The 26,996-nt window shown below is 43.3% G+C and overlaps 2 protein-coding genes across 10 annotated transcripts in view; one reads left to right on the top strand and one right to left on the bottom strand.

Annotated features, from left to right (window-relative positions):
- DARS2 (aspartyl-tRNA synthetase 2, mitochondrial) overlaps positions 1-23,039 on the bottom strand; it is a 29,458-nt gene extending 6,419 nt beyond the window's left edge. Inside the window, exons 1-19 of one of the 9 annotated variants that reach the window (XR_015699156.1) lie at positions 22,553-22,636; positions 22,105-22,233; positions 20,991-21,090; positions 19,552-19,618; positions 19,156-19,257; positions 17,846-17,941; positions 16,712-16,835; positions 16,023-16,069; positions 15,178-15,284; positions 14,280-14,349; positions 13,520-13,699; positions 12,584-12,691; positions 11,294-11,356; positions 10,959-11,111; positions 9,890-10,108; positions 9,303-9,413; positions 9,007-9,082; positions 7,697-7,899; positions 2,585-2,940 (exon numbers count right to left, since the gene is read on the bottom strand). Coding sequence is in view for 8 of the 9 variants with exons in the window: in XM_087734071.1 (XP_087590197.1) it covers positions 7,712-7,899; positions 9,007-9,082; positions 9,303-9,413; positions 9,890-10,108; positions 10,959-11,111; positions 11,294-11,356; positions 12,584-12,691; positions 13,520-13,699; positions 14,280-14,349; positions 15,178-15,284; positions 16,023-16,069; positions 16,712-16,835; positions 17,846-17,941; positions 19,156-19,257; positions 19,552-19,618; positions 20,991-21,090; positions 22,105-22,219 (1,926 nt within the window). In the remaining variant the exon portion in view is untranslated. Of the gene's footprint in view, positions 1-1,116; positions 2,941-6,974; positions 7,900-9,006; positions 9,083-9,302; positions 9,414-9,889; positions 10,109-10,958; positions 11,112-11,293; positions 11,357-12,583; positions 12,692-13,519; positions 13,700-14,279; positions 14,350-15,177; positions 15,285-16,022; positions 16,070-16,711; positions 16,836-17,845; positions 17,942-19,155; positions 19,258-19,551; positions 19,619-20,990; positions 21,091-22,104; positions 22,234-22,507; positions 22,689-22,899 lie in introns of those variants that run through there. The other 8 variants (XM_087734071.1, XM_087734070.1, XM_087734068.1 and 5 more) reach the window with 8 other exon arrangements.
- Positions 22,602-26,987, top strand: CENPL (centromere protein L). Its single transcript, XM_087734077.1, has 4 exons — positions 22,602-22,862; positions 23,155-23,406; positions 24,146-24,688; positions 26,077-26,987. Exons 1-4 carry the CDS (start codon positions 22,725-22,727, stop codon positions 26,146-26,148), a joined length of 1,005 nt encoding a protein of 334 aa, XP_087590203.1. The 5' UTR covers positions 22,602-22,724; the 3' UTR covers positions 26,149-26,987.
- Positions 26,988-26,996: the final 9 nt, after the last annotated feature.

Here is a 26,996-nt window from a genome sequence, read left to right as displayed (position 1 = left end):
AAATGCTTTGATCGGCACTGCCAAGGAAGCAGCCAGGAGCAGAAAGGGGGGATGGAAATGACCTTGACATGAAGAAAAAGTCTGCAGGCTCACAACTTAGATTTAAACAGAAGGTTGTTCAGGTAGCATTAATAAAATGATAAACTCACAGAAATTGCCTTTCAGAAAGTATCATTCCAGCTGACTGTCATCCTGACTACAAAGTACCTCCTTGCGTATTAATTTAGTCAGCATAGTTATTTAACTGGTGAGTCTACATTTAATGGGTGCTTATATTCATTACTATTTATCTCATCTTCCACAAATGAAATTAGTAACAGCATGCCAGACATTTTCTTCATGTGGCTCCTGCAACTGCATTAAAACCAGCAAGCTACCTCCAAAGGCAATCGTGGGTAGAGCCTGGTCCTGTATATTTGTGTGGCAGCTGTACTAAAATTATGCTCCTCCCTTTAAAAGAATCATTCCCCCCCCCCCCCCCCAAACATTTGCCAGGGATTTGCTGGATCTGTCTTTAGTTATACAATATTAACAATGAAAATACGACCTGAGAATTCATGGCTTTATATCCTTTCACTTTAACTTCTATTTAAAGCATTCTTGGGATTTTTACAGGACATCCCAAACATCCAAATCAAGCTCTTACCTTCCATAATTGCTTTTTAAACTTTTACTATGAATATGACATAGTACTTTTTGTTTAAACCCCAGCATTTTTTCCTTGTAAAGAAGCACGGGAGGCTAGAGATGAGTTAGCTTCCTATGTGAGCTGTTACAGTATTCCTGGGATGCTCCCTCTGGGACTATACCCTGTGTGACCTTGAGCTAGTCAGCCTGTCATCCACCCACCTCTCCTATTTGTTCTCTGATATGTTTGTACAGAGCCACCAAAAAAAATGGCATTCTGCAGTTACCGGGGGCTGTATGACCCACAAGAAATATCACACCCATTTTGCTCTGGACACTGTTGTTTTGCTCCTCAAAGTGAAATGATGCTGTTTGAAAGGATTAGAGTTGCTCAGTACCACCCTACTCAGAGCCCTGGCACTGTAATTGCTGTCAAATTAGTTCTGTTCATGCTACAAGAAAAAAAAAACAAACAACAAAAAACATTTAAGGCTTTTCTTTTACAGAATGGTACTGGACGTATTTTTCTTTATACACAAATAAAGATCTAATGACAAGAAAAATTGAACAGGTGACAAAGGAGGAGCCTGCATTTCAAGGGACACCATCAAAGAGCTGAAGCCTTCAATTACAATGCTCTTCAAACTGCTAAGCAAGCAAGTAAAATTCTCAGGACTGAGAGTGCTTTAAATCTATCGCTCTCCAAATAGAGAATAGTATTAAAAAAATCCAATAGTACACTATGATTGTTGTTCCAGAGAAAACTGTCACTGTATGTGCCCCTTGTACTAACTGTTCTCAGGAATGTTTTTTTTATATCATTCACTTTGGTATACGCCTGCTGCTTGGGAAAGTGCAAAGTGTTGCCAAAGCCTGCCACTTCCTTTTTCAGGTACTTTGTGATCTTTCTGATAACTTTTTTGGTGCAAAACCTAGTATTAACCATGTACTTCAGTTAGTATTAAGAAAAAAAAAATTATCTATACCTTTACACAGTACAGAGCAGAAAGTGAAGGTTGGTAAATACAAACAGTAACATATATGGGGGAAAAAAAAAAGACTCCAAACAGCCTACAACAGCATCAACTTTTGGCCACTTCAGCTGTTGATGGGTGTACGGAAAGTCACGGCTGGTAGCACAGGAGGTACGCAGTGATTTCCACAGGAAGGTAGGTGAAATCGCCTAAAACTGTACAGCTTGAAATTGATGTGATTGAAAAACAGAGGATATTAATTCATGAAGTGATGAGCAGAATGGAAAACAGAAGAAATTTGAGTATTCATTCCTTCTAATAACCTACATGGGAAGGTACTTTGTGAAATGATCAGATAAGAGATTTAAATTAAGCAAGAGGAAGTACTTTTTAGAATAACACGTAATTTAACAGAACTCATGGCTATAGAAATACAAATATATTTAAAATATGACCAAATTAATGGGAGAACTGTCCATAATGCTTTTCTTCAACTCTACTTTATCATTACAGTAAACACAAAGGTTATCAAAACATAACAAGAAAGCTGGAGTCTGATGGATTATTAGAGGCAAATGTGACCAATTCATCTGAATATAGCTGTCACGGAGCTCTGTTTGCTGTAAAATTGTGGCTGGCACAGCTGGTGACTGCATGTAATCAACATTTTTTAATTACATAAAACAATGCTTTGAAAAAACCCAACAAACTAGAACACAAGCCTAAAATAAGAGCCCAAATATTTAGAGGTGAAGCCACGTGACGCTTACACAGGGGATTTCCATCTGGTACCATTTAGGTGGCTGTCAGTTATCTACACCTTTTCTGCTGCTGTTAACACATGGGCCAAAGAGCGTACCAAGCATCCTCATGAGACGGCTGGTTACATACACTGACAACAGCAAGCAAGTGCGGTCAAAACAAATCATTGTGCAAGCAACTAAAGGTATAAAGTAAGCAGGGGAAAAAATAGAAACCCTTACCTTTGAGAGCATAAGCTCTCCTTATCCTTCCGCTCTTACCATTAAAGACTTTTTCTGAGGCTGCCTGTATTCACCAGATGCTTGACATCAGCGTAGCACCACCTGATGCCTATACCTGCTCCATTCGTCCCAGTGGGAGAGATGCCGGTAAAGTACAGAGCAGCGGAGCCATGCCTTCCTGGGGCTGGAGATTCGCCGCACGAATGTACGAAGCACTGCCTCCTGCTCACATGCAGCAGCACCGGGTCTAGCATACAGTCTAGCTCCAGGGGTAGCTTTGTACACCCAAGTAACGTCCTCTGGCTTCCACCACACTGAGTGTCCTTTCACCAGGTCCGAGCTAAGGTCCCCGTGCTCTTCAAGACAGAAGAAAAGTATACACAAACATCTTCCTGTCAGACTTGGGCTACAGGAGAGTGACGGTAGAGAGCAGCAGTTCCCCCCTTTTCCTTATGGGGTAAAACAGTGGGTACAAATCCAGCTGCAAACAGCTGAAACCATTCCTTGAAAATTTCTGCTGACTTGTTACAAATGATAATACTTTCATATAGCAGTGGTCTGTTTTCAACAGAACATGGAATTAATCAGCACCCTGACCCTCTGGGTATCTGCAGCGTGGGATTACACAAAGCTGCTGTGAAGTTACGTTGTAATTTAGGTAACTCTAGAGAAATAGATACCAGCACAATATAGGATTAAACTCCAGCTTGAGTTCTGAAAACAGTTCCTGTCTTTATGGCAGTTTGTACGAAACCCTTGCCATCTGGGGTAGCCGAAATCAAATGCTGCAATCTCTCTCCAGCTTGGCCCAACCTAAAATATTGTGGATAGGCTTGGAAACTTTTCAGAAAAAAAAAGCAAATAACCTCTGGCTGCTGAGAATCCCACCAGCGTGCTACATTCCTGAAAAAAAATACCGAAACATACCAGAAACTTATCTCTGGTATTACAAAAGGGCAGTATAAACTTACTAGAGGGTTGTTCTAGTGAAATCGATTGAAACACGCACAGAGCCACTTCCCCTACAGGTGGGGAATACACTGTCTCTCCATTTGACCAGTGTTTTGTTCAGATCTAACAGAAGAAAATCAGCCAGCTGGTGGGGTTAAAGGAGTACAGAGGCCTTAGATACAACTCTGGCTCCTGCAAGAGCAATCCTTGTACAATCCTATCGCCCACCCTAATGTTCACCTCCCATGTATGCTAGTCATTAAGTTCTCTGGAGCTGAGAAGACCACGTCAGGGAACACACTCAACCATCACAAGCTGATCCATACCAGCAAAGACCCAAAACAAATCCTCAGGCAGCACCTGTGTCCAGCTGGTGATTCTATTTCCAACAAAGCCAGCTGCTCCAGGTAGAGCACTGTCCTGTCCATCATATACACACACAGACACATTGAAAAGAGGTTGAAGAAAGAGCAGAGGAGTCACGAGGGCACATGGAAATCAGTGCAGGAATCTGGAGATAGTAACGATATGGGTTTTGTTACTAATTTTACACGCATGCATGCCGCAGCATGGGAGGCTGTTCTGTGTGCCGGGGGCATTTCTGGTACCAGCCAACAGTCTCGTTAGTACCTCCAACACAGGGAGGAGTCTGTATGTACTAATTGTATTACTGCTTGCTCTTTGGACAAAAAGAAACAGTGTAAAGGCACCCTCACAGACTTTGGATTCTCATTAAGTTGATGAGCAGATTTACACTGCTAGTTTGGCTTGGGCCTGGAGACTTGTGCTGTGTGAGGAAGGGAAAAAAAAAAACAAACCAACCAACCCAAAGCACACAGCAGTACAGATTCACCAATCTTTTCTTATGCACCACATCTCTAATGAAAGATTACTTAAAGATTAACTCTTAATAGAGGAGTCCAGGACTTTGCATTTTCTAGCATAGCTGACATAGCAACATTTCTCCATAAGTTTGTCTCGTACAGGAAAAAGAAAGGAGGGTAGAAGCAACAAGGGCTCTGTGAAAGCTTGCAGTTTGTGGTTGTGCTGTAGCTTATTTTCAGCACGTCTTTCTGATGGACGTTGCGCTGAACTGAAGTAGTGGCTTTAACATCTATTTTCAGGATCACAGGCCAGCAGCTTTTCTCCAGCAGACACGAGATGTTGGTCTGCAACATGACCGCCCCTTATTCCCACGTAGTTCTTTGTAATGTCTGTCTACTCTTGCTTCTACCAAAATAGGCAGCCAAGTATGCCAACTAGATTGTGGTTTAAAAGTGACTTTCTGTAGATCAGGCTTCCACAAGCCCAAGTGAAACCTTACGCAACGCTCTATAAAACACAAAACAATCAACATCTCTGTGGCAACATTCACACAACCACTGGCAAATTCACACACTTGTATTGTAAGCCACCTTCATTCACAAATCCAAGCATAGATGGCTTGCATAAATTTGGGATACATCTTTTCTGCTGACCTAATTGCGGCAGGACCGCAGCAGCTCAGATAACACGTTCTGTTGCATTTTTTTCGCTGTAACTAATCGTAGCTGTGTCACACACTTATAACTGCAGTGAGTCCTTAATACAGCAGTGGGTAAACAAACATCGCGCAGAACAGCTTGCACAAGAAAGAGGGATGTGTTTGCCTCAGAGAGAGCTCGCTCACATGTTTTAACAAGCGCTCTCAAGAAGAACGTTCCAGTGTTACGTTTCTGCCTAAGCCTGTTAGGGCATCAGTTACCCTTTGAACGCTTGATGATAATCCTAATTTAAAGAACTGGGACTCTTCAGATGTAAACAGCATTTGCCTTTGCAGTTACTAACCAAATGATACAGCACTCCTTATTTCACAATTGAAAAAAAAAAAAAAAAAAAGAGCTCAGCAGATTATGTTTACAGTTACTATAAATAATAGTCTGGGGGGAGTGAAGAACTCTTCAGAATAACTTATTTTCTGTGATTCCATGTCCTCAAACAAACCTCTGAGATCCCTGCTTTAGGAACACAGATGATCCTCAAGCAAATTCCATGCAAATCTTAATCTCGCTAGCAGTAAAGAAACTAAACAAAATCCAGCACACTCTAAAAAGGCAGTCTGAAAAGAATACATAGCCTTGTAGTGGCTGCATTCCATATCGCCACTTACAAGTTAAGGGAACAAAAATATCTGGTATCAATCTCACAAGGTGACTCTCCTACCCGCAAAAACAACAAAAAATTTAAAAATTGTTTTTAACATGGATCTGCTTAGGGATCCAATTTTCAGCTCAGCTTCTCTCTGAAAACTGATCCTCGCCCCATTACTGACAGCTTCTACTTAGGAAAAAAAAACTGGTGAAACAAAGGTGAATTAATTTCAAGACAAGAATGAATAGCTCGTACAAGGAAAAAATTAAGGTGTTCACAGTGTTTGGCTAGAATGAATATGAATACAAATCCAGGATTGTGTTGGTTTTCTTTTTTTTTTAATAGTATTTAACCATGCTCTGAGACTGATGATAACAATCATACCATAAAAAAGGTTTAAGTTTTCTCTTACACACAACTCCATCATCTTATAATCTGCCAAGCAGCTGCACGTCAGCTCTACTATTGCTTGTCTATGGATGGTACTTTTAGCCTGTATAAAGTACTCAAAAAAAAAAAAAAAAAGACCCAACCTTAAGGAGAAGAGCTACCTCCCTTACTGTTTCATAACAACAAGACAGTCCAGTATTTAAAAAAAAAACCACAACAAAAAACCAAACCAAACAGCGTGCACCACCACATCGTGTTATCCCACAATGTGGAGACTGAATAGCCAATAACCCTTGGAGCAGCCCCGAATCTGTTAGAACCTGCAGGATAGGATCTCCTGCAGAAGGCTGGAGTTCAGTATCAGCTCAGACAAGAACTGCAGTCTTCCTTCTGTCCTCATGCACTTTCACTGGCAGGTGCCTCCCGCTGTCCTTACCAGATGGGACACAGTAGCTTACCCTTTTCTTCCTTTGCACCATCTTCCTAGCTTCTCTTTTCCTCAGTTTCTTCACCTTCCTCCCTCCCACCAATTCTCTGCTTTCTCCAACCTAAACACAGAGTTAAGAACACCTACTGGAGTGCCTCTGCAGAGGGCCTGCTGTACACTACAGAGCAGAGCCAAGTGGCTTGGTCTGGCAGGATGCTGCTAGAGCCCACGCTCCACTCAGTACAGAGTCGCTCCTGTGCTGTGGCTCTTCTGGTGCGGGACCGGGATGGAGACAGTTACTTGCAAGGAACTTGCTGCTGCATCACTCACCACTGTAGCCGCAGGTTTGCGGGACTAGGCAAAATGCACAGCAGATTGGTAACCCTGCTGTGCTGTCACAGATTTCTTGTCTCCTGAAGGGATCAGGGGTCATAAAGAACTGGTGGCTCTTTCTTCTTGTAGAGAAAGCCCAAAGCCAAGCTCAGTCAAAACCACATTGTCAGATAAATTTTATTTACAAACATACAAACTTCAGAATTAGTGTGCTGAAAAGCAGCAGGACCACAGGCCCCAAGGACAGATCACCTCCTGTTTGACAAGTATTATGAGGACAACCGTTGCAAATGATAAACCCTTCCCTCCCAGTCTTTGAAGAGAGAACACAGCTGAATATGAACTCCCTGTGTCAAGTTCTGGACGATCTTGTATCCTCCAGCATGAGATAAGCTGCTGGTCGCACTGAAGTTTTGCTGTGAAGTCTCCAGAGCTCTTGGCCCAGCACAGCACTGCTGTATTGTCACAGCCCTCAGCTAACAGATTCAAGGATCATCAGGAATACAGACCATCTGCCAGGGAAGCTGACACTGTCTCCTCTGGATGGGAGGAGAAATACTTTACAAGAGCCATGGAAAAAGTGAGGAGTGAAAAAAATTACATCTCATCATCACTCCGGTATGACATCCCAAAGCCAACATTCTCAATACCCTATGTTAAAATTATGCTCTTTTCTTTTGCTCTTCTACTTCTCTTTCCCATTACAACCTAAAGGTGAATTCCTATCGGGGAGCCCTCGTATCTATTTCCCATTCAGTCCTGAAACTGCCATGGTGCAGTGGGGTTGCACTGCCCTCCACCCTCCCATAACAGTTGGTTTTCTGAACAGAATTCTAGTATTTAGAAGCTGTAACCACCTCTGGTTAAACAGATCAGCTTACATCACTGGCTTTAAGTCAGTTTTGCTTTGCCTCTTTTTCTGCAAGAGGCCAGGAAACCTGGATGTGATATGGCTCTAGTTCTTCTGGAGTGACATAGTCTGGAGCATTGCCCATCAGGTCCCGTCCTCTGAAGGATTTAGGAAAAGCAATGACATCTCTGATACTTGGAGCATCAACAATGAGAGAGATCAGCCTGTCAAGTCCTAGAAGCAGAAAAGAAATTGGTGAACCACTTGAGTTATGGTCCTATTTTACTTCCTCCGATTCAGAAAAATCAGAAAGATGGAGTAAGATAATACTACTGAGCTTGAAGAATAAAACTGAAGCAAGTAAGGGGAAAAAATAATCTCAACCAGTAGCAGAGAAACAGACTTGCCTGAAGAGCAGAAATGCCTAGCAAAATAAAGCTTTTCAGTATTACAGAAAGTTCTGCAACACACCAAGGACTGCAAGACAGAAGCAGTGCCGTTGCAAAGACAGCATAAAAAAACCAGGGCAGCTAAGTGGCCCAAACACTGTCAGGGCTCTGCTTAACTGCTCAAACAAAGTTCTTTATCAACCAGTTCTGAAGGATTACAACTAGGAGGAATTCAAAAACAAGAGCCTCTGGGTGACTGGATGGAGGGAAATCACACTGGAAGACTGCAGGTTAAAATGCTACCTTTGTTCTTTGTAAGTTTTTTGTTTGTTTGTTTTGGCAGGGGGTTTTGCTTTGGTTTTTTTCTTCTTTTTAAAACCACAAACTTGCAAGGTTCTAGGAAAAATATTTGACATTATCTGAACTAGTGAGCAAAACAGATAAGGAAGAAGGGAAGTGAGACTGAAGCAGAGGGCAAGGTTGTGGCTGTGACCCGGGCCATGAAACAAAGTACCATGCTGTCCCAGGCCTCTGGGTATGCAGCACAGGGATCCTGTTCTGGCTGCACAGGAATGAGAATAAAGATGACCTACTCTTAACAAATATACTGTTTGTAGAGCAGCGCATAAGGATCATCTTTAGAGCCACCAACATGTGATTTGGGCCTTGCAAAAGAACTAAATCACACTATGATGCTGGGGAGGAACACCAAAACATTCTGCGCTTGGTGACAAAACCTTGGTTTCCTTCTACAAAGCAGCTACAGAGATGGAAGCACTGTGTAAACCCACACAGTGTTACCATGTTGGTGGTGCCTAATAGCAAAACAGCCCACTTTGTCAGGAGGAGACAGGGCTTTTGCTAACAAGCATGAGGCTTGTTCCTGGGATCTAATACACCAAAAAAAAAAGTCACAAGACACCGGCATCCTGGAGAGCTACAGAGCACTCACCTAAAGCGATTCCTCCATGAGGTGGAGCTCCAAACTCCAAAGCCTCAAGCAGATGGGAAAGCACCTCAGAATCCTCCTGCAAAATTACATAAGAAGTGTCACTGGACAAACGACACTCTCCCTACTAGCAACGTGAGATGAAGGTATGATGAAGTCATATATCACTCAGGGCTGGGAGTTACATTTCTTTATCTGGAGAAGCACACGAGTGTTTCTTTCAGAATTTGAAATGGATATTTAAATTAATGAGTCCTTTAAATCTCCAAGAGAATGTTAGAAACATCCATAGGTGTTACCTTCAGCACTTTCTCCAGCACAAAACGCTGCTGTTCTGCGCTATGAATTCTGATGGAGCCACCTCCAACTTCACTGCCGTTCAGCACAAGGTCATAGTGCTGGCTACGGACCTGCAGAAAGAAATGAACAAGCACCTTAGCAAGGCTGGGGCACAGCTGCATTTAACACCAACCTGCACACAGACAGCAAAGAGACTGGGAACGAAGACATGACACACTACAACACTACTCTCTCAGTGGTACCTTGCAGTTCAGCTATCAGAGTCCTATCAAAGGTATCCTGCTGACAGTGGCAGGAACAGTATAAATGCTTTTGCAAAGTTGATCAAAACCTGAAGCAACATGGGATGGGTCAGAACATAAGACTCCTCCCCTTAAGCAACTGTTTCCTATAAGCCCCTTTTGTCAGGAGCACACATGGATATTTTCCACTCACAGGAGCCATCTCTTCCAAACAGATATGTACAATATGCCGTCAGTTCCATGAAAGAACATCCTTTTTTACAGTAAAAACAGATGCTACTTGCCCAGTTTTCCAGGACACACAGCTGAAAAAGAGCCAGCATGACAGGCATGAAGTTAGTTACCTTTGTGGGATCAGAATAGAGGAGGCTGGTATCTGAAGGATGAGGAGCAGTGAAAGGGTGATGGGCAGATTCCAGTTCAGTGGGATTCTCTTCCTTGGGGAGAAAAAGTGGAAAATCCACCACCCACAGAAAGTGAAAAGTCGTAGGACCACGGAGTACCAGCCCAGCCGCCTCAAGGAGGTCAGCACTCTCCAACCGTAGGCTTCCTAATGCAGAGCACTGCAACAGAGAAGGAAGAGAATGAGACAGGGCAATTTTACTAACAGGGAAGTCACTCAAACACCAACCAAGGAAAGAGCGTTTCATAAAGGTAGTATCACAGACAGCATCAGTTATAATGCATTGTTGCCTTAAACACTTTTGCCTTGTCTCCTAAAAGATATCACCTTCCTGCTGAGGCAGCAGCAGCAGCTCCAGGGTTTGACAAAGAAAGACGAGTAAGGAGCTGGAAAGCTCATTTTCTTCCAAGTGTTCCATCCTCACAGAACTCTCCTACACTAACCTCAAGCTCTACACAAACATGGATTAACTGGCGGAGAACAGGCCAGATCTGCACTTTGCAGACAGAGAAATGAAGGCACAGAAAATTTTGACTATCAAGCAAAGCATGACACCTTGTCATAAACCAATGCCTGGAAAGCAATGTCTGCTGGCAAGAACACAGAAGGGGTTAGGGACAGAATCTCCCATCACTGCTGCTAATAAGCAGCTGTGCTTCACTCTCATCATCTGCTTATGGGAGATGAAATTACCTAGTTGACCTTGTTTTCCTATCTGTTTGATGCTTTAAAAATTACGGTGAGAAAAAAGGAGGCACTGATTTGTTCCTGTTTTATATTCCAGCCTTTGTTTCAGTTACAAGTTCTTCACAGAATTTGACTGAAAGAAATAAAAGCAATAGGTACGTTTCGTGCATTATTTGCTGTTGCTATAGCTTCAGCTCCAGAGAAACATAGAATTAGATGATGACCTATTTTAATAATAATAAGAATTAGAATAAGGTCAGATAACATCAAAGGCATCATCAGCAACATTCAACTCACACAGCCACCCAAGAAATGCCTCCTACCACTTGCTTGTGTTCACCAGCTGCCAGCAGTACCACATCATCCACCTGCATGTTCAGCGCTTGGATAAGCTCTGACTGCTGCTTCTCACTAAGAAACTTTGTAAGCAGAGACTTCAAGCTTCCATCAGGCTTGCAAATAATCTCCATGATTTCCTAGAGAAAGATAAGAGTATGTTCAGTCCAGTGCTGCCCTCTCTGGTCTTGAAGCATCACATGCTCAGGCACTGACTCTCAGCTATTAAAAAATACTCTTCTACCTTCCTCTGCCTGCAAGTGCCTTTATACACACCTTGTCATTCACCATTTCCAATGCCTCAGCAGTGTTTCTGTCTCACCTGGTTAAACTGGGATTTTGCAGACTCCTTTAATGACTCCAAATCTTTATTTTTAAGGTATCTCTGGGGAAAGAGCAAGAGAAGACACATTAAACATCAGCAAAATATATGGAAAGCCTGACCAGGATTCAAATCTACTGACCAAGCTGTTTCCAGACTTCTCAAGTTCTTTTGTTTCCAGTGAGTTCTTATGAGGGCTGTGGAACAGGACACTAGGCTGCAGCTAGGTGTCTTCTCCAAGGGCTCCTTTCAGGAAGAGGCCCCTCTAGATTGTACATCTGGCTGCAGTTTTTCCTCCCCGCTCACAGATCAGATGTAGCTGGTCAGCAGAGTGAGATTATGCCAACTAACTGTCTCCAGCATGCAGGAACAAGGTTATAACACCACAGTGTTGATGGGGAAGGCATAGCTCAATTTGGAGAAACAGAGGGAACCAATTGGGCTGACTCTCACATGCAAAGAAATGCAGTAAATGAGGACCTGCATCAAGATCTTTATTTTCTCAGCTACTCTAATGTTTAGAGAGGCTCAAGATTCCACTTTTGTTTTGCTCAAACGCACACCTTAGTGCCCTCTTGTGGGAAGTTAGTAACTTGTGTTTTGTGCCAAAATTAAAGGAATCCCAAGAGAAACCATGGTCAGAAAGTCCTATTCCCCAAATAAAACTCGGTGGTTAGTGGATTTTTTTTCCCCCCCATACTGCCCAAGCTGCTAATATAACCACAGCCAGAATTATATCTGCTTGCCTGCCAAAATAAATAGCTGTGTCAATCTTCTACATCTGTTGTCAGCCTTGGATTTGGTCTGTGACATTCTCACTACAAGACATGAGTTGTGCCCACAAACGCATCAAAAGCAAACATGAGAAGGGCTTGTAACCACCTGACTTTTCTCTCACTAGTCCAGAACAGAGTTGCGCCATACCTGGCTCTATTTCAATCTCTTGCCACAGGGCACAATTTATTATTGAGATGCACATCAGAAGCCATCCTTGACAAAAGCAAGCTGATGCTCCAAGAGGCTTCCCTATCTTCAAGGGACCTTGCAGCTCTGTGTTCTTCCGCTCCTTCCTGAGGACAATATATTCTTCCCGTCACCTGATCATCTCCATTCCCCTCTTCTAACACCACTCAGCCCAACCTGACGTCAATCACAACCAATCCCAAGTTCCCTGAAGGGCACTACTCCCCCAGTAATAGCAACGAACATTTCCATACCAGCGAAGGAATTCAAATTGGTATTTTATTTATTTCACATAAACCACAAGCAGTATGTAAAAGCATCACTTACCACTCCCTGAGGGATACAAATGGCTTTGACAGTACCGTGTGGGTAACTGAGTGCATTCTGCACAAACTGAATGTCCGATCTTTGTAAAAAGTCACTGATATCCACTATCTGAGAAAGGAAAGATCACAGGAAAAAGCAGTGGTGGTAGGAACATGAAGCAAAAATCCTGCACCTGTGTCTTAACACCTTCAACACCATTCCCTGGGACATCACTTCTTCATTCAGTGAAATCAAATGGCTCACAAAGAAGTGAATGGGGCCAAGCTGGAATAACCATTAGGAAGCTGAACACTGCAGAAACAGAAACGCAAGACAGCTGGGAAAACCCAAAATTGTGTTTGAGCCAGGAAAATCCAAGGTTGAGATGGTGACATCCTACCACAGTAGGAAGAGCTGCATACTGAAAAAGAAACCCCCAAAATTAATTCCTGGGACAATACAAGATGCTTTCTTGCTTTTTAGCACTGTTCCTCTTAATACTTTTGTCAATACTTATTTCATACTTTCGTACTCTTGTTTCATATACAAACAATGTATGCACATAACTGCTGCCAGTTATCTTGAAAGTATCTTCAGGCCATTAGAAGGCTGGAGAAGCCTGTCATGAAGCATGCTCACCAGGAGTATGCTTTGGAGTGCAGTAAACAAAAGCACTTACAGTATCTGTGGATGCCTTATGGGCTTCTGTTCCTAAGGCAGCCAAGATGCATTGCTTCCTAACACTACTTTATCTTTAAAATAAAGCTTTCTTAAAACATATGTTTTCCCACAGCCAAGAGATGATTACCTGTACAAAGCAGCGATGATGGGATAAACACCTTGGGTAAATTACAGCATTAAGAACCCCAGCCAATCGTGTATACATGATCCAAACAAACATTATTAAAACACTAACAGAAAGGAGAAGCTGCAAGTTTCCAATGGGCAAACCCTCACCTTCATCCCAAAACGAGTGTCTGGTTTATCAGTCCCATAGTCAGCCAGTGCCTCCTTGTATGTCATGGAAGGGAAAGGAGTCGTAATGCAGCCTCTTTCCTCAGGCCAGGAATATTGCAGGAGGCCCTCTATCAATCTCTGGATCCCAGCTTGATCTACAAATGACATCTCTATATCTATCTTAAAATAGAAAATAAGAGGGGGGATTCCACATTAGCTACAGGTTTTGCCTTTGCATTGCTACTTGCAGAAGCTCTTGACTATAAAGCCAGCATAAAAAGAAACAATATACTACATTAAATCATAGCACGACTGCATTAGACTGAGGGCGTGCTTACGATCTCCCTACAGCCTGATGACTCAGGACACTATCTCCTCAGAGAACGTGAATGAGGTAATGATGACAAGGACAGAAGAAGCATTGAATGAACCAGGCTAACTCTGCCTGGGATCTCAAGGCTGAGGAATGGGATGCCCGAGCCAGCAGGACAGGAGGAGATTGCATCATCAAGTACAATCACTGCTGCGACACAATTCCCACATCTACTGCAAGTAGGACTGTGCAGTCATCCAAGGACAGTAACCACTCTGTGCATGTCCCATACTAACTTCAAAGGGCTGTGTCTGTGAAACATGCAGCAAACAACACTGTGCCCCCCAAGCAGCACAAGAGCTAGTAGAAACTAAGCCATCAGAAAGCAAAACAGCTACAAGCTGTTTGGGGTGAGGAGGAGGGTAAAAGGCAGTGCGAGCTGGTTACCTGAGTGAATTCAGGCTGCCTGTCAGGCCGTGAACCTTCATCTCGGTAGCAGCGAGCAACCTGAAAGTACCTGCAATAGGACTTTTACTCAGATAACAATTTAAAGTACCCTAAACTAAATTGTGGCTATAGAATTGACCATTAAAAAAAAAAAAAAAAAAAAAAAAGAGAGAAGAGAGGTCTGTTCCCTTTGCAGCAGATGATCATAGCCCCGGTCATTCCCATCCCCTCAAAGGCATGAAACTTGGGAGTGGAAGCAACTGTATCGGTAGCTGTATCCATCTCCAACCATACCTCCAGAGGCATGTGGAGGCTACCAGGTGAGCTGCGTCCCAACAGGGGCATATGCAACCCATTTTCCCACCTTCCACTCCAAACCTGGACTCTACTGATGACCACGCAAAACTCACTCATGATGAAGACCTGGCCTGCAGTTCACTGCATGAACTGTCTCCCTCTCCTTCAATTTTATTTGGAGGACCAAGCACAGTTACAAGCTTTGTACTCATGCACCCTGAGAACATGCTTTCCTTGTCTCAGTCCTGTTCAGCTGCCCAGCCTCATCTGAATTAGTTCTATAGGTTATTGTAGAGGGGCTTTTATCACACACTAGATTTTCTGCCCTTCAGGCAGACTGCTTCAGATCAGGTTTCCATTTAAAACAACAGTGAAGACTTCAGCCTTCAAACAGGATACATTTCCTCTTACTGGGAGGCATTATTGCTGGGGGGCGGGGGGGGAAGGGCCTGGCCTAGCTGAAAAGTCCTAAGTATTTAAGGATCCCTCTTCAAAACACAAAACCCTTGGCAGTAAGTTTTTGGGGAACTATCTAAAACCTCACAGATCAAAGCAAGCAAACCCTGGACAGCACATGCAGAGGAGTCCAAGAAACTCTTACCTGTCCAGGCCTCCAATCATGAGCAGCTGCTTGAACTGCTGAGGACTCTGCGGCAAAGAGTAGAACTTGCCTGCTTCCCTCGAGGGCACAAGGAATTCTTTTGCTCCCTAGCATCAGAAAGAAAAGCTTACACAGTTCAGCAAGTGGCCTCCATTCCTGACAGAGAGCACAGACTAGGAGAGCAAGAGGACAGGACCTATTTTCCCCGTTATGAAATCCTGCCTGTGAAGGAATGGCTGTTTGTACATTACACTTAAAAAAAAAAAAAAATCTGTTAACGAACTTGGTCCAAAATATCCCAAAGGAGGATTCTCCATCTCCTGCTCTGAGAGACTAATGCATAACAATACACCATCCAAGACAGGTGTTTAAATGCAAGAAGTCCATGTGTTAGCTGCATCAATAGTTCCTGGGCTACAGCTCTGTCCTCTGTGATTATTTTTGAAATGAAAGAAAGAAATATAAATTCAGAAATTAAAATGACTCGAGTAGTGCCATTGCAGTAACCTACTAGTTAAGAGATGTGCTGGGGGAACAGCGCTTACAGGAAGTTGTTTGGTTTTATAATCTGGCTGTCCCAGGACAGGACTTGCATTCAACATGCACTCTACAAGACAGAAGCTTTATTCATTTGAAGATCCCAAATTAAGACACAAGATATCACCTCTTCCCTTTCGCACCCTCTACTTTTTAAAAGATCCATGTATCATATCAGAAATTTGCACATGAGCTGTTACTTAGTGAGGGAACAGCAATGAAGGACGAGTGGCAATTGACAATAATTCAACCATGAACTGCCTATGCAATTGCAGGAGGCTAAAATGCATTACTAACAGAATACATACCCCTGGGGTTCTTTTAAAGAGCGTTGGAGTTTCTACATCCACAAACCCTGAGGAACAGAGACATGCTTCAGACACAGAATATGCTAAGAGCAGGAAGAACTAGTATGACACAAAGTAAGATAGAGCAGGGTTAGTCAGCAAAATAGGTAATCTAGCAGACCATGTAGCCTCTCCAAAATCTACAGATTTTGCTGCTTCCAAGAATAACTTGTGTAATGACAGATTTAAAGGCTCTGAGCTACCCTGATGTCCTGCCAAAACTCTTGATGACAGAGGACTCCGTACAGGCTGAAGAATTGTTAATTCTCTGTTTTGAACTAGGCTTTGCTTTTCCAAAAAGGACTTCCTGATTTTAAGATAAGCAAAAGCCCTATAAGAAATCCATCTCTTTGACATGCCTGAAGTTGGGTGACCAAAAGAGGGAAACTACCTGCAAAAGGCCTCTTCTCACTGGATATAGCTTATTTGAAACAACTGGTTTGTACCACGCTAAGGAATTTCAACATACTTTGTTCTTCAGGCCTGCCAACATCCCTCTAAATACCCCACTGCAAGCAGACATGTCCTTACTAAGTGGGACCAGTTTGGAGCAGCAAGTTGATTAGCAATCTCTCTCAGCAATAGAAAACAGAAGAAGGAAGGGCTAAAATGTTGTTTGCTGCACACTGTTCTTCAAGCACTTTTCTTACCATGGAGGTTACACAGATATTCCCGCATCCTCATCACTATCTGTGATCTCAGCCGCAGGTTATACTGCAACTGGAAGCTACGCAAGTCCAAGTAGCGATACTGCATCCGTAAGGCCTCTGATTTCTGGAGATAAGAGATAATTAGGATTAAGAGACAAAATTCAAATTGCATGTCCAATGAAGCTGCTCCTAAAGCCACAAGACAAAAGGGGGAAGCTAAAAAAGGAGGCTGCTCTATTGCCACAACCCACCCATTACCTACAGCCTACACAGATGAACATCAGCCACTGAGAGTGTTTCCATGCTTGATAATTACTTTAAACAAAACAAAACAGACATTTATGTGATAAGAGCTGCCTCAATGAAGCTCAGGATTTCAGACCTCCTTATTCTCAGTCCACTGCAACAGACTGTAGCAATCCTCCTTGTGATTTTTAAGCAGAGGAGTGGTATCATACATAGATCTACAGGACCAACTAAATGGTGATACATCCTTATTACAGACAGGAAAACTAAAGCAGTGCAGATGACGGGACTTGTCCAGGACCCATAACATGGAAGAAACAGGACCCAGTTCTCCCAATTCCAACACCCATGTATCAGTCAAAGTTTGAATGGCACAGAGAATATCTTCAGTGAACAGTGATGTGACTCCTACACCATGGAGCCTGCACTAAAACTAACCTCTTATAAGGCTGTGTACTTACAGAGGAAGAAAATCCTCTGGCTGACTAGCTACTTGTCCAGATAAGACTAAGCACCCTTGCCTTAAAACACAGCAGTGCATTGGCAGGTTCTGTTTCACACTCTCAAAAAAGCTAGCATAGCCTGATTTCTTTCACTCTTCCCTTTACCATCTGGTTCTTACAGTGATATTAGAAAACCCTGTGCACTGGAATCATTCAAGCCTTGTTTTCTGCTTAGCTCTAATTAGAAATACATCCTCACAGCTAACAAGCAGCGCCTCTATTTTAAATACCATCCTTCCCCCAAAGCAGAGCTGGGAGAACCAGACGAAGCTCTCAGATGTTTTGCCATCACTCTGGGCAAATTTCCAATTTATTGAAAAGCCACCACTTTGGTAAAAAAAAAAAAAAAAAACAAACCACCAAACAAAAAAACCACCAAAGACACCTTGATAAAATCCTTGATTTCAAAAGGTAGCTTCTTGCAGGGGTTTAGGATCTCGGCAGTCTCCGCCTTCACTTCAATATCTCCTGTTGGCATTTTCTGGAGCAAAAAGGCAAGAAAAAAATTAGATTCAAAATGTAGGGAAAACTATTGGACAAAAATATTTCACAGATGGTTGGGGAAAAAAGTGACCCATGTGATTATCCTCCCTGCCTTCTAACACAGTATAACTCAGAGAACTTCTCTCAAGGACAGATTTCTCCTAGATCTCCCCTCTGTTCAGAAAAAGACAAGTCACCTCACCAAAGACAGCATGCTCTTTCCCAATAGCATACGGATCTCTACAAGAAATAGAACTACTTTTCCTTTGCCTTCTCCTTGAAGGACATGCTGAGCACAGAGGAACAGTCAGGCACAGACCCTTCTAGGGCACATGCATTTGGACAAAATACTAGTTCCATCAGCTTCAATGAAATCACACAGTATACATTTCAGCATGCATTAGCAGCATCAACATCAGTCCTTAATGCAAGTCAAAAAAGGCAACTTCTGAGGAACTTCTCAGAACTTCCAGTTCTGAACACCAGTTCTCAGAACTAGTTGTCTTTTTCTTAGATCCCAAGGGAGAACAGCCAGCTTCCCCCACTTAGCACTGTGCCATATCAAAGTTCATTTGATCCTACGGAACTCCTGTTTACCAGAGGAAAGTATATACAACCTTCCAAGAAAATGATAAATGATTAGAAGAAACAAAAGCATTGCTTGAAGCCTACATTCTTTATTGACATCTATAAGTGGTCAAGCAAAAAAAGTTATGGTCATAAATCCATGTTCTCTTTTTAGACTTGTCAGTGATGGGGTATGTACAATCCTGACAGATTAACCTACAGCTGATTACAATGAGAGCTGAGGAATGCATAACATTACAAAATTATTCAACCTGTTTCCTATACAATGAGAACAGCAAAATCTATTCTGAGTGAGAAACAGGTCATCACATGCTGTGGAACTTGTGATGACAATACTTATTTTCAAGAAAAAGAAATTCCCAACCACACTTTGAAAGCCTGAAAAAGCTAGCCATTATCCTTTCAAAGGGCTGGAATACAATTTAATTCGTGGGTGTATAATTTGCTTTGAGGTTCTCCTAAGCTACATATCATAGCAGTTATTTCACCTCACATTATCTGAAGATAGGCTGTCGCATGCCCAGAACCCATGGCAAAGCTATGACACAGAACCCAGCATAATCCTACTATCCAGAGCTCTTTTCCCCAAGGAATAAAACCCCTGCAAGACCTCAACATCCTCACCGGATTCTCCTGCCCAGGGGGCCGAGGGGACACAATTCCAGTCACTCGCACAACAGACTCCACTGGGGCATTAGACAAGAGCTTCTTCACATGGGAATGTGCCTGCAAGATGACGACAATGTCTCACAGAAATTCAAAGAGCAGGACAAACGCACCATGCTCAAGGGCCTCATTTCTTAATGTCCCACTTGAATCCGGGATCACTCCTCCTAAGCCAGAGGAAACAGCATTAATCTTTCTGTTGCAGTATCAGATCAGGGCTCTCATGACGCTTAAATCCACTTGTGAGTCAGAACGCTCAGTCTGACAAAGTACTTCATTCTGCTCTCCATGTCTGCTGAACCCAAGCTACCAAAGGAAAAATAAAAATAGTACTCGTACTTTGGTAGCACTTACCTCATCCTGTGGAATGATGATCTGGGTCAGTCCCTGGAAATCCCTCAAAACCAGAAACAGGCCTTGTCTGATCCATGAAAAACACAAAAGAAAAAACAGTTTTTGCAAAAATTCAGTAGTCTTCTGCTTTTTAAGCCAAAGCACATCGCAACTAGCTACTTTCTATACCTTGTGACTAATCTCAAAGCACTTCCAAGTAATGTATGTACAGATATTTTTCACACATCTGAATCTAATCCAAATAATTTGTTTCAGATTTTGCCCAGTGACAGACAAACCATGTGCAAATAACCAGGAGAGGCAGGATTTTAACTTGAACATTAATCCATGTAGAGCAGGGATTCTGAACACACACAGTTTCCTGCTGGAAAACATCGTTCAGACAAACACATTTAGATGAGCAATAAAACTAAAGTTCACATGGATACAAAAAAAAAAAATCCAACCACAAAACAAGGAGAACAACACTGGTCCCATAAAAAGTTTCATATGAACAATCCACACTCCTAGACCCAGAATCATAAATTTTGATCTCTTCAGCTGCAGTAGAGACAGCTACCGTTGTACTTAATCCACCAAGAAGCTGTCAAATGGAACACGCTCTGGCTGTCTTTAAAAGCAAGAGCACAACAATCTCATTGCAATAGTCCTAACTCTCTTTCCTGGAACTCCACCCACAACTGTTCAAAGATGAGATGCCCAGGACTGACAAAAAAAAAAATCCATGCAGACCATCACTGCAGAACAATGCTGGATAAAAACCAGCCTCTCAACTGTAAAATGCAAAACAAGACTTTTGATACAAATTAATTTCATCAAAGCCACAGGACCTATTTCCATTTTACAAGCACATACTCAGGATCAGAATACTTTGGAGCATCGTCCATGATGTATGCAGACACGCTTTTCACCCTACATTTACAAAACGTACAACTCTATTAGGAGTGATTATATCACACCACCTATAGCGAACTATTGGAATTAATGTTTCATCCTCTATTTACTACCTTTTCTTAGTATTTCTTTTTATAAGCAAAGCTTGCGTATTTTAAAATAATTGCATCATTAGATCCTGTAGTTGAAAAGACAAACATCATCTGCTTAAAATTCAAGGACAGTATATAAGAGAATTATTTGCTCATAGCTGTTAGAATTACTATAAATATGCTATTACTTGTTTTCTCTCCTATACAACAAGGGTAATAATATTTAAGTGCTTTACAGTGCTGTAATGAGGATCAATTAACATTTGTATGAAACTCTGAATTTTTAAGTACTGATCTGGCACAGTTCTCAACTGTTTTACTCACTTCAGAAGTAACTACTGCAGGATATGAAAGGATAACCTGAAGCATAAAAAAAGTGTTTGAATCCAGGCCTAGAACATACATTGCATCTGGCAAATAAGCATCTCCATTGCCACCTTGGTTTCCATTTACCTTTGATACTGAATCCATCCATACAGTGTGACCTCTTGTCCCACGTGCACAGAACACAGCTCTCCACAAGTGTTGGTCCGAGTGACAAAGCTATTGAAGTCTTGAACGAAAATAATAAATTCTTTTGTGGCTTTTGCACACAAGGCAGGCAAAACCGTTACAGAGTTCCCCCAACACCAATATAATTTAGACATATACAAAGAAATTACTCCATATATCCCCAATGCGACTGTTGTAAGATATTAGGGCATAAATATGACATGAAATTATTCTAAATACGTTTTTAAGAGGAATTATTTCTATGTGTCAGTCAAATTTTCATACAGAAATCTGAACGCAGTCTTGCTGCAAACTGTTGCCCTGCAAACTTCAGGGGCAAGAGAAGGGGAACCTGCAGATCAGTCCTGAGGCATGTTAACAATTCCACATTTGAATCTAGAAGACACAGCAGAAAGGGGGCTTGACAAGCCAAGACTGAAACACACTGACACGCATCATGTGGGTGTACATTGAACAGCTTCCTGCCTGCAACTATTGGTAAAAGGCCTGAACCATGATTACAGAAGACTTTTGACAGACCCTGCGTGCCTGGTGTCATGACTTAGTTGTAAAACCAAGCACATCGTTTATAGAACGTGCTAGAATTTCAGCTTGCAAGGAGAAATTTCAAGATGCTATTACCTAGACATATATAGATGTATACAAATATATGAACTAGTCTCCCTTGCTACCTTCATCACAGCCTAAAGGCTGTAAAGTATAAAGTAGAGGGCAAGAAGATTTGTCTTTGTGTTAGGCATCCAGCTACCCCTGTTGTTTATAGATTGTGTGCTACAGAAGAAAGAAGAAAAAGCAAAGTAAAAGGAAAAAAAAAAGTTAGACAAATTAGTTTTGATACACTTCGAATCGCAATCCACTGTGAGATGCCAAAAGTCAAATAAAAACATGGTTTGGAGAAGACACTTAAAAAATTGATCTAGAGAAAACAGTTTATCATGACTGTGCCTTCAGTCTCCTCTGCAGACTACCCTGACCTGGGTCCCAGGGAGAAAAAAAACCCAACCAAAACCCAGAAAAGGCGGCGGTGGGGGTAAGACAAACGCTTCTTTCTCACCTGGAGCCGCCGGTGCCGGGGCAGGGGCTGCCCGGTGCAGAGCCCGCCCGCAGCGCGGCCGGGCCAGCGCCCGGGGCAGCGGGGGCAGCAGCCGCAGCAGGCGGGGAAGGGCCATTCCACAGCTTGCACCTGAACCAGAAACAAGAGGGGCCCGTCACAAACCTGACGGTTGTTAAAGATCAAGACGCAGGAGGGAAGGCGCCAGCCCCCGAGCCTCAGCCTCTCCCCCTCAGGGGCAGCCCTGCCGCGGAGCCCCAGCTCGCAGCGGGGCCTGCGGCACCGGCGCGGGGCAGAGCCCCTGCGGCCAGGGCCGGGAGCGGCGGGGAGGCCCCCGGCCGCAGCAGATGGGCCACCTCACAGTAACGCCCGCCTCCCCCGCGCACATCGGGGAAAGGCTCCTCACCCGGAGCCGCGGCAGAGCAGCCGGGCCCAAGGAGCCTCGCCTCACCTCACCTCGCCCCGCCAACCAGCCAGCCAGCCACCGCTACCTCATTCCCCTCCTTCCGCCCGCCACAAATATGGCGGCCGGGACGGCGCCCCGCCCGGCGCGCCGCGGGGGCTGACGGGAAGGGGTTTCAAACGGCGCTCGGCGGGGAGCGGTGCCGGGCCTGGTATCGGCTATGGAGTCGGTAGACGGGGCGGCGCGGACGCTGCCCAGCATCGGGCGGCTGTCGCGGGGGCCGCCGTTTGGGCGGACGTACGGGCGGTTCGGGCTGAGCCCCAGCGGTCGGCTGCTCCCGCCCCCGCCGCTCTCCCAGGTAGGGCCGGGGTGGTGGTAGTGGCGGCGGGGCCTACCTGTCCCCTCAGCTGGGCTGCCCCGCCGGTGCCGGCGCTTCTCCCGCGCTCGCTCCCCTCCGTTCCCCACGTCCGCGGGACTCGCCGCCGCCTCAGCGCCGCTGCCTCCTGCTCGGTGCTGCTAGGCGGGAAAACCATCCCTGCTCGGGCAGGGAGCCCGGGCCCTGCGGGCCCTCTGCAAGCCCTGAAGGGAGAAGCTATCCTTGTTTGTTGGGTTTTAATATTGTTTTCTTATTTTTTTTTTTTTTAAATTAGGAAAACGCAGACCCCCAGAGAACAGCGTTTCTGCTGCGCAAGCAGTGGACCTTATACAGCGTCACCCCTCTGTACAGATTCTCCAATGCTCGGCTGAGGGACTACGCGAGACTGCTTAGTGCTTTTATTGCTGCCGAGAAGCAGAAAGGACTGGCGGTGGAAATAGGCGTTGAGCTAGACATCAAAGTGGCTGTCTCCAGCCTTCCAGACCTGAAAGGTAGTGACCAAGACCAGGCTGCGATTCTGGTGCAGGTATGGAGTCTTCCTAGCAGTTTTGATAATTATAATTGAGACTGGCATTTTACAAGTTGCTTTTGCTCTGTCTTTTAAGAAAAAAACCTAAACCCTAGCTGTATGGAGTAATTACTGTAGTATCTGTTGAGATTTAATGAAAGTGAGTCCTGTCTATTTTTAACTGGAACAGAACATCTCATAAGCAATGGATAGGTTTAATTGCAATTTTGAGTTCAACTCTCTGATGAGATCAGAGTAAGACTATAAGGAGCAATCTTTGTCCAACTTTCTAGTTCAGTAGTCAATTTACTGCGAGAAGTCAGACAGGTTATTTAGCTTTCTGGATAATGTTGGTAAAATCCTACCTCCTGGCCATAGCTCAAGTCTAATTAGTATTTCTGAAATGCTTTGCCTTAAGCGAAACATGCTACTGAAATGCCAAGGTCAGTATGGCAATGGTTATAGGACATACCACAGATTGGATCTTCTTAAGCAGCATTAACTCAGATGTCAGGACTGTTCCCAGTGAAGTTAAAAAGTGTTTTTCCCACTGTTTTTGACAGAATTGCCCACATCTTTTAGGGATGTAATGGATAGACTGAGTAACTGCATGAGCTTTACAGAAAATAATGTTGCATGCAAGGCCCTGAGAAAAATTTTCTACCAAACACTTGAAATTATAAACCAGAAACCATCTTTGGCTAAAAAAAGTCAAACTTGCTCTGTAGCATTCAAATGCTGCTTCTCCCTATCCCAGCTTTCTTCGAGATCACCGGCTTCCCCAAAAAACTCGGAAGAGAAACTCATATGGTCGGGCTGGTTCTGCTGTGTGTCTGGAGATGATCTTTCTGAGAACGTGCCAGAGGACTTCACTTGTTTACCTTTGTTTCTTGCTAACGGGGCAGAGAGTTACACATCCATTGTTGGAAGTTGGTTTCAGAAGACCTTTGACTGCTGCTTCCGCCGTTTAGCCATCAGCCCTCTCCATCTCAGTTGGATGGCAGCTATGTGGACCGGATGCAAAGTGGACAAAACTGCATGTGCCATGGAACTTGTTTTCTCTGTCCCCCATCTGCCCCAGCCTCTGGATATTTCATATGCCATTCATCCAGAGGATGCAAAAGCTCTGTGGGACACAGTCCAAAAAACTCCAGGAGAGATCACTCAAGAAGAGGTGGATGTCTTTATGGACTGCCTTTACTCTCACTTCCACAGACACTTTAAGATCCACTTGTCAGCTACAAAACTGGTGAAAGTTTCTACAGCAATTGCCTCAGCACACTGTGATGGGATTATAAAGGTGAGTTTAAGTAGCATGTTGTCCTAACTAATGCTGGACAAATAAAATAGTTGTACCTGACTAGAAATGCCTTACTCTTAAAAATGAAGGTTTCATGTTTCTTATGCATAATTTCCTGCAAGAAGTTAGTTAAACCCTCAGCTTTTAGTCATAATTAGTTCTGGTGTTAGAGCACCAGTATTTTACTACTATATTGCAGCAGAAGCTAGTAACCCTAGTCGTGGGCTAGAAATAGGTGTATTAGCTATGGCATTAACAGGAAAGTTTCTTTGCCCATTGGCCAAAACTTAGGCTTAAAAGATCCCAAACTTAATAAAAAAATCTTTAAAAAGTTAATTAGTTTTCTAGTATTGCAGTTATTAAGATACAGACAGAAGATGCATATAATTACCTGCTATATAAAAAAAATGGTGTGTGGGTGAGCCAAGATTCAACAGATGATCTTAAGTGTCAAAATATATTGTTTAAAACTATTTCACTTGTAACCCTTTTCATAAAGGTGCTGGTCTCCTTATAGAGGCATCTATAATATACTTTAAAACCATAGAGAATTAATCCTTTCTGAAGTTTCTTCAAGCACTACAATATGGTCTTCTGAGTTAAAGAACAGTTTGTGTGAATACAATTGCTTACATTTAGTCTGTCTATGATGTGCTGACTTCATTGTTCTGGGTACAGAGGGAATGTTAGAGGCTACAACTGGGCCCCCACTCATGTACCTCTTTCCTGGAGTGTGAGTTCATCAAAGGAAAGAAAATAAGCTTTGCTGGGAGGCATCTCTTAACAATTTCAGCCTTTGGTAGGACAACTGCAAGCCACTAACTGTTAGTGTTACATTGCCTGTTTTTTAAAAGTGGCTGAAACAACTTTCTATGTTGCAGGTAAGTAAACATGAGAGACACTCAACTGAATAGGCTTTCTGAAGAAGGGTTCTCTTCTGGAAAGTATGTTGTGTAAATTCAGTTATGGCTCTTCCATAATAGGGATAATGAGTTCAAGTCAGACATAGATTCAGTATGGGAAAATATGGGTATTCAAGGAAACTGGCCTAGTCACCTTCCTACAGAAGGAGGGAGGTAGCTAAAGGAGCAGAAGTCCTAGGATTCTCCCCTTCCAAAAAGCTGGAGTAGGAGCAGGGCATTTCTTAGGTACCCTGCTTCACACGCGACAGGAGCAGAAGTCAGAGGGCTCTGAAAGGAGCAGAATGTAGGCATGTGCTTTCTCCATATCCAAGGTTAAAATAGTAACAAAGGTACTTTGCAAACAGCAACAGAGAAGCTAAATAATCACACAGAACACTGGATAGTTGGTTTCTAGCCATTTAAGGGTGTGGAAATATGGCAACTGCAATTCTTGTTTTGACATGCTTTTTTTTTTCCTTCTTACAGTTTCTACAAAGCCAATACCTAACTGGAGTGCTGATGCTACTGACAGAACTAGCAATCTCTCAGATACAGTGAGAGTCATTTCAGCAAGTCTTCATGCTAAAAAGGCTTACTGTTGGAAGATGTATGCTGAGAAACCAACTGGAAACTCACTCCTGCAGCGTCGTCTTTCCTTTCATGCTGGCTGTCCAAAGCTGGACTCCAACTCCTGCACTTGACTCCATAGCTAGCTGTAATTCAATGTCATGCACAGCAAAGACAAGCAAACCTTCTGCCCTGAAGAAGGGCTACAGTACAAACTTCTGATAGCTTATTAAGCACCTTTGTTTTATCATAGTCACTTTGTTCACGTAAGTGTAGATATGAGCCAGGGGCTACGAGATAAACTTTCCTAAGTCTTGGATGCAACTTATTGACAGGTATTTCTGTTTCAAATAGCAGGTTGATTTTCACTTAACTAGATAGACTGGCCCAAGGGTATAGCTTAGGCTAAGTGCAAAGTCAAGCACACCTGAGAAAGGGTGCATGCTCTACAACCCAAGGCAGAAAAATCCAGTCTCTAACTTCCTTTCAAGCTTGGTAAGGCTAGTTGGTAATGGTTAGAAAGTGTTCATCTGCATCGTGGTTGGGCTAAGGTGAACAGCATGAGACTGACAACTGCCTTGTGTGTCCAGCCTGTTGGTCCTCACACAGACAAGTTAATACATAAGAAACTGAGGTTTGCATATAATCTAGATGTTTACTGTGCTTTGCCTGATGTTTGCTGCCTTGGATGTAATCCTGTAGGCCAGAGAGCTCTTGGGCTTGGAGCTATGGGTGCTAAGATTTTATACTAGATCTCTCCCTTCTACAGCCGGTAGGAGCTCAGAGAGCTAGTGCACAGTGCCTGACTATAGCTTAAATAAGCAGAAAGGAAGTAGCCA

This window comes from Nipponia nippon, unplaced genomic scaffold (assembly GCF_047370975.1).
Source record: "Nipponia nippon isolate SJK-2023a ecotype South Korea unplaced genomic scaffold, ASM4737097v1 scaffold_5, whole genome shotgun sequence".
Classification (NCBI taxonomy): Eukaryota; Metazoa; Chordata; class Aves; order Pelecaniformes; family Threskiornithidae; genus Nipponia; species Nipponia nippon.
This window is presented reverse-complemented; position numbering and strand designations above follow the sequence as displayed.